We start from the raw sequence: 13,695 nt of genomic DNA, 5'->3' as shown, positions 1-13,695 counted from the left end.
AGAGAAAACAACAAGAGGCCAGAGCAGCAAACCACAGAAGTGAAGGCAACAAATTAAGCCTGAGGTCCCAATAGGCAGGGAGGGAAGACCCCAGTAGAGAATAAAAATAAATACAGGACAGAAAATAAAAGATAAATAAATAGGCATTTAATAAGAACAAAAGTGGAATATTAGAAATCAAGGAAGAACAAAGTCTATCAAATAAATAAGGCAAATCTTAAATAACAAGGCAGGGATGAATTGGACTCAAAACCCTAAATAAAACTAACATAACAGTAAACAAATTAAATAAATAACAAGGTAGAAAAAAACACAAAAAGGCAGAAAAAATTATAGGAAAAAAGAGAAAGAAACATAATTTCTTTACCCCTAAAAGAACCAGCAAAAAGAAACTCATGGAACAGGTGACTGATACTATGGTGGTATGCCACCTATGTTCCATGTATGTGCTTATTCCCAAAGAACACCCAAATTATACATGTATTAAATGTAAACTATGTAAACTACTAGAGGAAAAAGTAAGGGATCTAGAGGCAACTCTAGCCAAACTCCAACCTATGCAAGAAAGCTATACCCAAATTGAACCAAATAATGAACAAATAACTCCCTGAGGATTTGACCCTGCTGATAAATTCTTGGAGGAACACAAATGGAGGTATGTCACACATAGAAGGAAACATAATAATCAAAGAAAGAAGCAGCATTCATCTAACAAACCCCTACTGCCTAATCTAACCCAACCAGAAGCAGCCTCATTAAAAATGAGCAATGAATTTCTCCTCCTAGATGAAAATGCACAGACCCACAACCTCCCCCTCCAAGAAAACATGCAGACATCTAGAGAAGAGACAGCATCAATATCCCTAAAAATGTCACATCAACAAACACACCTGAGATAAACAAAAAAGCATCCCAGACTGCACACACACCCCACCAAAAAAAGGAAGGTGAGTGTTGGTGATAGGAGATTCTATTCTCAAAAGAACAGAACCAGCCATCTGCAGACCAGACATACAATCTAGGGAGGCATGTTGTCTACCTGGAGCAAAAATCAAAGATGAAAAATCAAAGAAAAATTTAAAAAGGTGAAAAAATCCTCCTTAAATTGGGACAAATAACACAACAAAGAAACTGAGTACAATATTGAGAGATTATAAGCAACTAGGCAACAAAGTTAAGGAGCTAGGAGCACAAGTAGTGTTCTCATCAGTACTCCCAATGAAAGGTCAACACCCATTGAAGAAAAAAAGAATTCTAGAAATAAATCACCAGCTAAAGAATTAGTGTCACCAAGAAAACTTTGGTTTCCTGGACCATGGACTACATTACCATGGACGAAACCCATGACTGGAATGTACTGATTGATGGATACAAATTGTTCAAAAGAAACAGATCAACAAAAAGAGGAGGTAGAGTTGCACTATATGTAAGAGATCACTACATATCTACAGAATGCACATGATCAAAGATGAAATGGGGCAATATAAAAGGGGGGGAAAGTGACATTGCCATAGGTGTATATTACAAGCCACAACCAATCAGAAGAAATGGATGAACTCTTTGCCAACCAGTTAACAAATGTATGTAGGAAGCATACCACAGTAGTAATGGAAGACTTTATCCAGATATCAACTGGGAGACAAAATCTGCAGTGAGCGGGAGATCAAATAGATTCCTAGCCAACCCAGCTGACAACTTCGTCATCCAAAGGGTAGAGAAGGGAAATAGAAGTAAAGCTATACTGGACCTAATTCTTACAAATAGAGAAGAAGTGATAGAGGGAGTTGAAGTTGCCAGAACCTTGGGTGAAAGTGACCACATCATACTGGAATTCAATATAATGCAAACACAAGCAATAGAAAATAATCCAACCAGTGTCTTAAACTTTAAAAGAGCTGATTTTAACAAACTCAGAGACAGCCTAGGAAAGATTCCATGGATAAAAATCTTAAAGGGGAAAACTCAAGAAGCATGGGAATCTCTGAAAAATGTGATCATAAAACTCCAGCCCAGCACAATATCATTTTTTTAAAAAAGAAATCCAAGAAGAAACCAGCATGGCTGCACAAAGATGTATCTGACAAACTGAAAGCAAATACAAAAAAATAGAAAGAAGCATGGTGGGATTCAGCCGGTTTCAGCCGGTTTGGGTGAACTGGTAGTTAAATTGTTGGGTGGCCTTGCCCCTCCCCCCTCTTCTAGAAGTCCCACGCGCCCCATTTTGGCTCCCAGGTAAGTGCAGGGAGGCTTCCTAGGCCCAAAATGAGGCATGGTGGGGTGCAGGGTGCAGGAGGCTGAGTGCTGCCTGTCACACCCCCAGCCATGGCCATCATGCCACACCCAGCCAGCCAGGCAGTCATTAGGGCAGAGAATTATTAGGGTTGTTAAATTATTGAATCTCACCACTGGAAAGAAGGACACTTAACTATTATCATCAGATAGGCCAAAACTGCAAAGGTGAAGTCAGAAAAGCAAAAGCTCAGAATAAACAAAGACTTGCAACAAAAGTCAAAGATAATTTAAAAAATTCTTTCAACATATCAAGAAAAAAATTCAAGGAAACAGTCGATCCAATAAAGAGAGAAGATGGCAAGGAAGTAACAGGCAGTAGGGAGAAAGCAGAGCTGCTCAACTCATTCTGTGCATCAGTCTTCACGCAAAAAGAAATTGTAGCCCAACATACCAAAAAAGCTACTGTAAAAGACAAACTAGAAATAAAAATTAAAATAAGCAAGAAAATAGTAAGAGAACACCTATCTGACCTTGATGAATATAAGTCACTGGGACCTGATGGATTACACCCCAGAGTTCTGAAGGAGCTGGCAGATGTTATCTCAGAACCATTGTACCATGTCTTTAAAAAATCCTGGAGCACTGGGGAAGTACCAGAGGACATTGTGGCGACACGGTGTGTTAGTGTCACACCTGCTTAGTGTCATCTGCAAATTTGATGAGTTCCTCATCTAAATCATTTATGAAGATATTGAAGAGTACTGGGCCTAAGACGGAACCTTGTAGTACTCCATTGCTTACTTCCCTCCAGGTAGATATAGTATCATTAAGGACTACTTGTTGAGTATGGTATGTCAACCAGTTACAAATCCATCTGGTGGTGATGCTGTCTATCAGACATTTTTCTAGTTTACCAAAAAGTAGGTTGTGGTCTACTTTGTCAAATGCCTTGCTGAAGTCTAAATATACTATGTCCACAGCATTTCACTGATCTACTAATTTAGTCACTTTGTCAAAGAATGAAATAAGATTGGTTTGGCATGGTCTGTTTTTAACAAACCTGTGTTGGTTACTAGTTATAACTTTATTTGTTTTTAAATGTTCACAGATCTGTTTTTTTATTATTTTTTCCAGTATCTGGTATTGATGTTAGGCTGATTGGTCTGTAGTTTCCTGGGTCTCTTCCCTCCCCCCCACCTTTTTTTTTTTTTTAAGATGGGAACCACATCAGCTTTTTTCCAATCCTCTGGTAGTTCCCTGATGCTCCAAGATTTTTTAAAGATAGAATACAATGGTTCTGAAATAACATCTGCCAGTTCCTTCAGAACTCTGGGATGTAATCCATCAGGTCCCAGTGATTTATATTCATCAAGGTCAGAGAGATGTTCTCTTATCATTTCCTTGTTTATTTTAATTTTTTATTTCTAGTCTGTCTTTTAGTTATGTGTTTGGTAGGTCGGGCTATAATTACGTTTTGCATGGACTACTGCCTGTTACTTCCTTGCCATCTTCTCTCTTTAGTGGACCAACTGTTTCCTTGACTTTTTTCTTGTTATTTATATGTTGAAAGAAACTTTTTAAATTATCTTTAATTTTTGTTGCAAGTATTTGTTCATTCTGAGCCTCTGCTTTCCTGACTTCATCTTTGCAGATTCGGGCTATCTGCTGATATTCTGCCTTAGTTATGTGTCCCTCTTTCCATTTTTTGTACTTATCCTTTTTGTCTTTCAGTTTATCTTTGTGCAACTATGCTGGTTTTTTCTTGGTTTTTCTTTTTCAGTGGTATTGTGTTGGACTGGACTTTTATGATCATATTTTTCAGTGTTTCCCACGCTTCTTGAGTTGTTTTCCCCGTTAGAATTTTTATCCATGAAATTTTGCTTAGGCTTTCTCTGACTTTGTTAAAATCAGCTTGGTTGATTTTAAAGTCAGTTTGGTAAATTGACTTTTATAAAGTCAGTTTGATAAATTTATTATTTTTAATAAAGTCAGTTCGGCCATATCATGTGAGTGACTTACTTGAAATGTCAATCATGCTGGCAATAATCAGTGGAAAAAGAAGAAGGGACCACCCTAGTACCCATTGGCTGAACACTATAAAGGATGGCACCAGGATGACTATGGCAGATCCGAAGGAGGGGATGTGAGATAGGAGGGCATGGAAAGTACTGATCCATAGACTGGCCAAGGGTCAGACATGACTGAATGGCTGATGACAAGAATGAATGTGGTTGGAATTGATTCTTTTATCTAAAAAGCCTAGTAGTAGTTTGTATAGCCAAACTTCAAAGAAGATCAAACAAAGATGCAATTCTGTACAGAAAAGTGTCACTTCCAATATACCATAAAGTATATTTTCTATATACAGGTACCAGGTGATGCAGGCAGTGGTTTTCCTTATGACACTCTTTGGAAGCAAAAATTGAAGAAGCAGGATAGAAAGAATAGTGATGCTTTTGAACTTTAGTTTGGTGTTGAAGAAGACTCCTGAGAATACCATAGATAGCCAAGAAAGCAAAGAAATGGATCATAAAATCAATTCAAAATTCTCATTCGAGGCACAAACACCCAAGCTCAAATTATCATGTTTTGCAAACATTATATGAAGAACAAGGAAAGAAAGAAAAGATGAGGATGACCAACAGCCTGGTGAATAGGCTTGATTATATGGCAAATGGTATGCCATTAGAAGACCCAAAGGACCTGGTTGGGGACAGATCATTCTGAAGAAAATCTGTCAGTGTGGTCACTGAGAACTAAAACCAACTTGATGGCACATAATCAAGTAATCAAATCCTGCAGATGGGAAGAAGACATGGTGAAGCAAATTTATCTTAAAATGCCAGAGATTTTTCAACAATAATGTACATCTGTCAGAATTATATACATTTAGCTCACAAACTTCTATACAAAATCTTTGACTTCTGCATATAAGACTTTCCTAGGAAGATGTGCTCCTAGATCAAATATTCTAACGGTGAAACGTAGTTGTAGAGAACTTCCTGTAACTTAAGAATCAGCACATATCCTGCAATTTTTGAGGCAATAAAATATAAAACATTTTATATCAGCCAACGTTGTACATGGAATATTATTCAAATCATGGTTAAAGAGTTAAATCTCTTCTGTCTTAGAAAGAAACAAACTCATATTCTTTCCTATTGTCCCAAAATCTCTAAGGTCTCAGCTACTCATTGTGGGAAGTCTTGAGAGTTGTAATTCCCAAATCTGATTGATACAATGGAAAAGATGCTAAAAGGCATAGAAAACTAGAGCATTGTAGAAATGGCTCAGATAGCAAGGTGGATGCCTGTGCTAGGAATTCTTGATGTAGTATCTTCAGAAATGAAGTATGTCTTTAGAAAGGTAATTCTTTCCTTCTCTGTAGGAATCACCACTGTGCTGACAATGACCACCATTAGCACTCACCTCAGGGAAACCCTTCCCAAAATCCCATATGTGAAGGCAATTGACATCTACCTTATGGGCTGCTTTGTGTTTGTATTCCTTGCTTTACTGGAATATGCATTTGTCAACTACACATTCTTTGGCAAAGGCCCTCAACATCAGAAGAAAGCGGCAGAAAAAGCCACCAATGAGAGGAAGAAAGTGGAGATGAATAAAGTTCAGGTAACCAATTATCTGAAAGTTCATATACAGTAGTTTCCTATTTATCTGGACAAGCATTGTTGAAGCAGACGATTATAGCACTCCAAATAAGATAATTTGTTAATGAATCCATATTACAAATGTAAATATGCTTTATAAAGTGGCCTAATCCTCTTAATTGGAAAACAATTTTTGGAAAAACATTTTTTGAATTAGAGACTATGAAAGGAATGAGCATCAGAACATATTCAGAATATTCAATTGTTTATCATGTCAGTAATTAGTATAAAATATTCAATAGTCAGTAATTTTAATATCAGTATTTATTGTTTAAATATATTTCTCTCAAAATATATCTCTCATTTATTTCTCCATAAATGTATGTATAAAGCAAAAAAACTTTAAAATTAATGCGGAAAATCTGTTGATCAACTTATACTGATTATCTGCTTTTATTGTATTATGGACCTGGGTGTGAGAATTTACTTTTTGACAGATACAAAAAATATCAGAGTAAAGTATATCCAACAAGATGCACGCACTTCAGTAGTGAAAAAAGTAAAATACTACACGTAGACAGGAAAAATCAAATGCACAGGTATAAAATAGATAGCACCTGGCTCAACAGTAGCAACTATGAGAGCAATGTAGGGTCCTAGTGGTCAACAGTTTATGAGCCAGCACTCTGCTGTAGCTACCAAAAAAACCAATACGGTCCAGGGCTGCATCAACAGGGAAAACATCAAGATCACAAGAAGTAATAATACTGCTCTATACTGCATTAGTGAGGCCACATTTGAAATACTGCATCCAATTCTGGTCACCATGATACAAAATGATGCTTAAAAATCCAGGAAAAGACTCTAGAAAAAGTGTAGAGAAAAGATGATAAATAGATGATAAATAGATGATAAAAGTTCTGGAAACTAAATAGTTAAATGAATGGTTATGGGAACTAGGTGTGTCTAATGAAGAGAAAGACTAGGAGTGACATGCTAGCCACCTTACAGTACTTGAAGGAATTTCACAGAGTAGTCACTGTATTCTCCAAAGCACCTGAGGGCAAGACAGGAAGTAATGGGTAGAAGATAATTGAGAGATCCAAACTAGAATGAGACAGAGAGAGAGACAGAGAAAGAGAGCAGAGAGCAAAGAGATGAGAAGAGAGAGAGAGAGAGACCTATTTCTCACAGAAAGACAATACCGGGAGCCACAAAACCTGGGTAGGCATGGCTGAGGGGTCGTGTGACTGGGTGGGAGTGAATGACTTCAAGTTGGCCATGCCCACCCAGGTTTTGTAGCTCCTGGTGTTTTCTTTACTGTGGGAAATGGGTCCAAATGGCTCTTTGAATGTTTAAGGTTGCAGACCTCCAGTGTAGGTGATAGCAGGGGTGAAATGCTCCTGGTTCAAACCGGCTCGGGCGAGTAGGTAGCAGAGATTGAGGCTAGTTCACCGAACTGAGAGCAATGGCTGGCTGGCCACGCCCCCAAACCGGTCCACGGCCCACAGTCCTGCCATGCTTGTCTGCCTTCCATGCTGCCTTCCTGGCATCCCAGTGGCCAGCTTGCAAAGGCAGACAAGCAGAAGTCCACGTGGAAGGCAGGCAAGCATGGCAGGGCTGCGGGGAAGGAGCTAGCAACTTACTGCCCCCCCCACTCAAGCAGCGCTTCCCTGCTCAGCCCCGACAAGCTATGCATCCATAGCAATGGGGTTGTTTTGTTCGCTGCGGTGGTGCTTCAGGAGGGCAGGTGGACATATTCATTATAGTTGTCAACTGCAGACGTCCGCCTGCCTTCCCGAAGTACCACCTAGGTGAACAAAACAACCCCATTGCGCTGCGCCTCCTTCTGCAGCCAAACGCGCCCAGTTATGCGTGCCCTTTCCTCAAATGGGCTGTGCATGGGGCGCTTGAAGAGAGAGCGAGCAAGAGAGCTTTGATGCTCTCTTGCTCAAAGAGAGGTTTGGTGTGGCATGACTGGGTGGGCGTGGCCAGTTTGATGTCATTCACGTCACTCTGCTGTGCATGGGGCGCTTGGAGAGAGAGCGAGTAAGACAGCTTTCCAACCTCTGTTTGTGTGTGTGTGTGTGTGTGTGTGTGTGTGTGTGTGTGTGTGAACCCACAGAACCGGTAGCAAAAAAAAATAAATTTCAGCCCTGGGTGATAGGAATGTGATCTTGGAAGCACTTTTCTGTTATCCATAGATTCCTTTCAATAATCCTTACCTGCTTTTATCTCTCTTCATCTTTCTTTTTTCTTTATTAACTAATATAAAGTACCTGCTGTTTGAGGTTGGAAAATAGCACTGAAGTTTGGTTCTGTCGGTTCCAAGAACAGAAGAAATACATGCTAACTGACCCAAATCCTCCATAGAATAGAACTTCCTAGATTTTATTTACACATGATATGCCTTGACTGACTGGCCTAAATAGGAAGGTGATTGCTCTTTGAAGAACAGAAGTCATCTTTTTTAAAAAAAAATATTTTTATTATACAGTTTTCTTCGTTTTACATTACAGTTTCCACTTTGCAACAGCTCTATACCGTCTTATATCTACAGTTTTTTACATTATATACTATTCTGTTTACATTATATATTTATCATTCTAAATACTGTTTTCATTTTACATTTTTTGTGATATCTTACCGCAATCTAATATTGTCTATAATAAATATTCTTCGTCTTTCTCTATACTTATATTCTATTTCATTAATCATCTTTCATTGTTAATTTTCTAATCTTTGCACCTACTCTTAAGCCAATTATACCATATATCCCAAATTAAATAATATTGAACAGAAGTCATCTTTTGGGGTCATTCAGGTCACTAAAATAATAATGTCATGGTTCTGACCAATGCCCTAATTAAATTATGAGCCTCAAGCCACGCTTCAAAAGAAATCCAGTTATTTATTAGGAGCTTCATGTCAGCACGGACTAAGTGAAGCCAACTCTAACCTCACTTAATTCGTGTCCCAGCTCTGACCCTGTTTCCCCCTCCCCCCAAGGTGTGTCATCAGTCATATTCCCCCTCCCCCCACGGTGTGTCAATGAAGCAGTTTCACAGGTTGTAGAGGTCCCTCTCTCCAGCCACTGCGGGTTTGCATAGATATGATCTTGACATGGCCAGCTGGAATGTGCTTTGTTTTGACTGAAGTGCAAATTCCTCATTGCAGCTGCAATGTTTGATTCTCCATCCCCTGCCTATGGCAACTCGAGAACAGGTCAGGTTCGCAGGTTGACAAATAATTATCATTTAATAATTAAGTTTTTTATTTAGCAAATATGTCCTCATTATAGGACATCTTGCATTGTTGATTGGTAATGCAGAAGCCCAGATTGTCAATTAACTCTTATTGACATGGAATTTAGGAAATTTAGACTAGGACAAGGACTAGAGCAGGGGTGTCAAACTGCCGGCCTGCCGGCCGGATGCATCAGTCACAGGCCACACCCATCCTAGCTCTGGAAATGGGAAAAACATCATGAAATGTCATGTGATGGCAACATGACCCCACGAGTTTGACACCCATGGACTAGAGTAAGCTAAGACACTAATGATCTCTCCCTCCTTCTGTTAGAAGAAATGTTTATTTGTAGATCATCATTACAAGCTCTGAATAGCCCAATGATTTACACAATCAGGTGGTTTGAAATGATTTAAAAACACATTTTAAAGCGAAGCACCCTTATTTGTAATGCTCTAATTTAAAGCAGTCATTCATCCATTTTTGCCTTGGGGGTTACATGTCCTTTAAGTAAAGGGGCTCTACGAATCACCAATTTAAGCCATTAGTGCTCATGGTTATTTGCCCTTACAACAGGAAGAAATAATAAACAATATTAATGATCTTTACACTCTTGATGACTGTATAACATTTGGAAGTATTTAATTTCTTTGTTTTTTTTTTATTGAATATTTTTATTCAACATTTTTAACCTTTAAAATTACAATTACACTATTACAGCTTTCAGTTATCGGAATTTTTTCTTAATTTCAATTTATCCACAGGCCTATTATTTTATACATATAGATATTCTTATTTAATAGTTACTTATTTTTATAATATAGATATAATATTTACATGTCTACTACACTCTAAAATATACATTTTTTTGTAAAAGTTTTTTTTTTACACAAACACACACACAAACACACAATGTATTTTTGCTGAACAGAGTATTTGGCCGGTTAACAAATTTAAACAATTTAGTCCTTTTAACTAAAATTACAATTTCTATACCTCCTTTTTGCCATAATATCTATTTTCATCTATTTTTTACCAATATTACCCTTCATTTTCATGTCTAATTACTCTAAAATATACATTTTATCCATTTATTATCTTTCCTGTACATTCACTATACATTAATTTTAGACTTCTTTTCAAGCCAATTATACCACCTGTTCCACGTCTCATAATACACTGTTTCCTCTCTGTCTCTTAATTCCATCATTAATTTGTCCATTTCTGCATATTCTAGCACCTTTTTTATAATCATTGCATTTGATGAAGTGTTTTCTTGCTTCCAATTTTGGGCGAATGTAATTCTAGCTATGATGATTATATGGAGCATGATGTATTGAATTTCTTTGCTTAAATTACCTTTTATTATACCCAAAAGGAATAACTCTGGCTTCATATCAATTTTTTGTTCAATAATTTCCTCCTTAATTTTTGTCCAATATTCCCTGGCTTTGGGACATGTCCACCACATGTGGTGGTAGGTCCCTTGTTGGAGGTTGCATTTCCAGCAGTTTGGTGGTCTATTGAAAAACATTTTGGCCAATCTTGCCATCTATAAAACATTTTGTAAATGTTCTCCTTATATGCGGCCGACATTGTCATTTTATAATTTTTTCCCCATAATTTTTCCCAATGCTCCAATTAAATATTATACTCAAAGATTTTAGCCCAAATTATCACTGTCTCTTTCACAGTTTCTTCCCCCATTTTAAATTTAAGAAGGCAATTATATGTTTTGGTAATCATTTTTTTCATCAGTCCCTATTAATATTTTGTCCAATTCTTGTTGCTCAAGAAGTATTTAATTTCTTTGAATGCTTGGTAATTAATATTTCCTTGATTTGTTTGTTTACAATTCTAATTTAAAGGATCTCCAGGCCAATTCTGAACAATATATGATCTTAATTAATGTAATATATAGAAAACAATAGAAATCCAGAAAGAGCCTCATGTAATAGAGAGAAATATGTAATACCACCAAAACCAACAGTATATATCAAATAGCTATCCCAGAGCCTGGTGAAAAAGCTTAGTTAAAAAAAGAATTAAAGGCTTTCAGGATCTGAATCTCTAGGAAGATGATCTTTCAGATCTTATAGGATAGGCAGAAGGAGGGATGCTGTTCTAGATATCCCTTAGATATCTAGAACTGCATATATGCATTCTAGCCTCATGAAACATTTATATTATTTATTTTAGGTAAAAGCATCCCTTTCTTGCTGATTTCTACAAGCATTAGGCATTGCAATACTCATTGCCACTGGATATGGAAATTCCATTTCATTCTCATGAACAGCCTAACATCTGTTAATCCACCTAATCATTTTTAAAAGCTTGAGGTTATCTGTCTCTGTCTCATGACTGTGAACTTCAGTTTATTCTCCATTCAGGGAATTCCTACTTTACTGATTTCTCATAGATTTACTGAAAAACATTCAGTGAAACATTTCAGGAGGCAAAGTCTGGTCTTATGGTTCACTGTCAGAAGCAATTGCAGGAACCATTGCATTTGTCAAATTGACACAGCATAGCAGAACACAAGCTTTGTCTCAATGGTCTGCCACAAGGAATGAAAAAAAGAAGAGAAGCTTCTGGTATCAGGGTGGCACTCTCTTTGTAATTTGCCAGCCCACACCCCCATCCAATGGTGGGATTCAAATAATTTAACAACCACTTCTCTGCCCTAATGACCAGCTGGGTAGGTGTGGCTGGGTGGTCATGTGACTGGGTGGGTGTGGCCAACTTGCTATCACTCACATCGAGGGCGCCACGCCTCTCCTCACCACTCCCAGCCCTGCCTCACCTCTTCTCTTCCCTCCCAGTCACTTCTTGTCATGCCCAGCCTTGCCTCGCCGGGCCTCTCCTTGACTTACGACCACAATTGAGCCCAAAGTTTATGTTGCTAAGTGAGAAATTTATTAAGTTTGCCTCATTTCATGACTTTTCTTGTCACATTTGTGAAGTGAATCACTGCAGTTGTTAAGTTAGTAACATGGCTATTAAGTGAATCTGGTCTCCCCATTGACTTTGCTTGTCAGAAGGTGGCAAAAGGGGATCACATGACCCTGGGAGACTACAACCATCATAAATATGAGACAGTGATCAACCATCTGAATTTTGATCATGTGACCGTGGGGATGCTGCAAATGTCATAATTGTGAAAAACGGTCATAAGTCACTTTTTCAGTGCCATTGTAACTTTGAATGGTCACTAAATGGAAAGTTGTAAACCAAAGATTACCTGTACAAAAATACAAAAAGCTTCTTTGCTTGCAAAAAGCTGCCCTAAATACCAATCATTAGATTAGAAATGGGGGAATACACACTGAAGATCAATGACAGTCACAGTGGTCATGGAAACCTAAACCATTCTATCTGAATGCCTTCCTTTTCATCAGCAATACCTGCAACCTGGAGTTACCAATCAGGCAGGGTGCCAGAGCACCTTGAGAAATTAAAATAGTTAAAATGCAACAATAACTATCAGCAGCCAACTCTTGCTCATAAAGTGAAACTCTTTAGCAGAGAGGTCATTTAAGCTCTCCAGAAAGTGGGTGGGCATACTTGGGCTACAAAATGCCAAGCTAAAGAGACAAATTAACAAAGTATATAGGGGACCCAGGTTCAAGTCTCTGCCCTCTCAAGCTTGTCAGGATCGCAATAAAATTAATACATGCCACAGATATCTAAATAAACTTCAAGCCTGGTGCCATGTTACTAAGCCTTATTATCATGAGAGAAAACTAAAACAAAGAAGCCTTGGTGGCACAGCAGACTAAAGTGCTGTTAAGTAGCACCAGCTGCCTGCAATTACTGCAAGTTCAAATCTCACCAGGCTCAAGGTTGACTCAGCCTTCCATCCTTTCGAGGTAGGTAAAATGAGGACCCGGATTGTGGGGGCAATAAGCTGACTTTGTATAAAAAGAACACCGCTTGGGGGGGCTGAAAGCCCTACTAAGCAGGTATATACAAAAGTATGGAGGCTATTGCTTAGAGCATTGTAAGCCGCCCTGAGTCTCCGGAGAAGGGCGGCATATAAATCAAACCAATAAATAAATAAATTGGCAGTAGGATCCACACCCCTACCTCCTTTTTATACAATCTTACTATCATTGAGCCATCATGTGCCTTGACCACTCCAAAGCAATGCAAGAGATTTCTGTCCCAAATGTTCTTTCAAGAGTCAACTGGACTTTCTGGAAACCAAGGAAGTCAACTTGCCTCTTGAAAAAAGCACCTTTGGGACAACCATGACCTGGATGACTGAAGAATTCCCATGGACAAGAGACTCCTTTGCTCAGTGAACTGACAAAGCACCCTTTCCCTTCCAGGAGAAGCAATCCTTAGATCCATTTGCATCACTTAAAGATAGCAACTGGTCTCACTCACAAGATATCCTAAGGAAATCATCCAGCTTTAAGGAAAGATCACATGCCCCTAGAAAGGCAGTTAAAAAAAATCAGACAGAGTGCCAAGCTTGCATCCTGCTTCTTAGTCATTGCTTAACTCAATCAGGCAGGCAGTGGCAGTCCAAAAAGATTACCTCATTGCTTTCCCATCCGGGGGGAGGGTAGACCTTCCAAAGCCCTTTTTCTTAAATAACAAA

The 13,695-nt window shown here is 38.4% G+C and overlaps 1 protein-coding gene across 2 annotated transcripts in view; it reads left to right on the top strand.

The window, feature by feature from the left end:
• The window catches only part of LOC139320032 (gamma-aminobutyric acid receptor subunit beta-1), a 201,877-nt gene that overhangs the window by 180,033 nt on the left and 8,149 nt on the right, over positions 1–13,695 (top strand). Inside the window, exon 8 of one of the 2 annotated variants that reach the window (XM_070948136.1) lies at positions 5,621–5,856. In XM_070948136.1, coding sequence (XP_070804237.1) covers positions 5,621–5,856 — 236 coding nt within the window. Of the gene's footprint in view, positions 1–5,620; positions 5,863–13,695 lie in introns of both variants that reach the window. The other variant, XM_070948135.1, reaches the window with a different exon arrangement.

Source organism: Pituophis catenifer, unplaced genomic scaffold (genome assembly GCF_029215685.1).
Source record: "Pituophis catenifer annectens isolate HBS135680 unplaced genomic scaffold, rPitCat1.0.hap2 SCAF_8, whole genome shotgun sequence".
Classification (NCBI taxonomy): Eukaryota; Metazoa; Chordata; class Lepidosauria; order Squamata; family Colubridae; genus Pituophis; species Pituophis catenifer.
The sequence above is the reverse complement of the archived record's forward strand: the minus strand, read 5'-3'. Positions and strand labels throughout refer to the sequence as shown.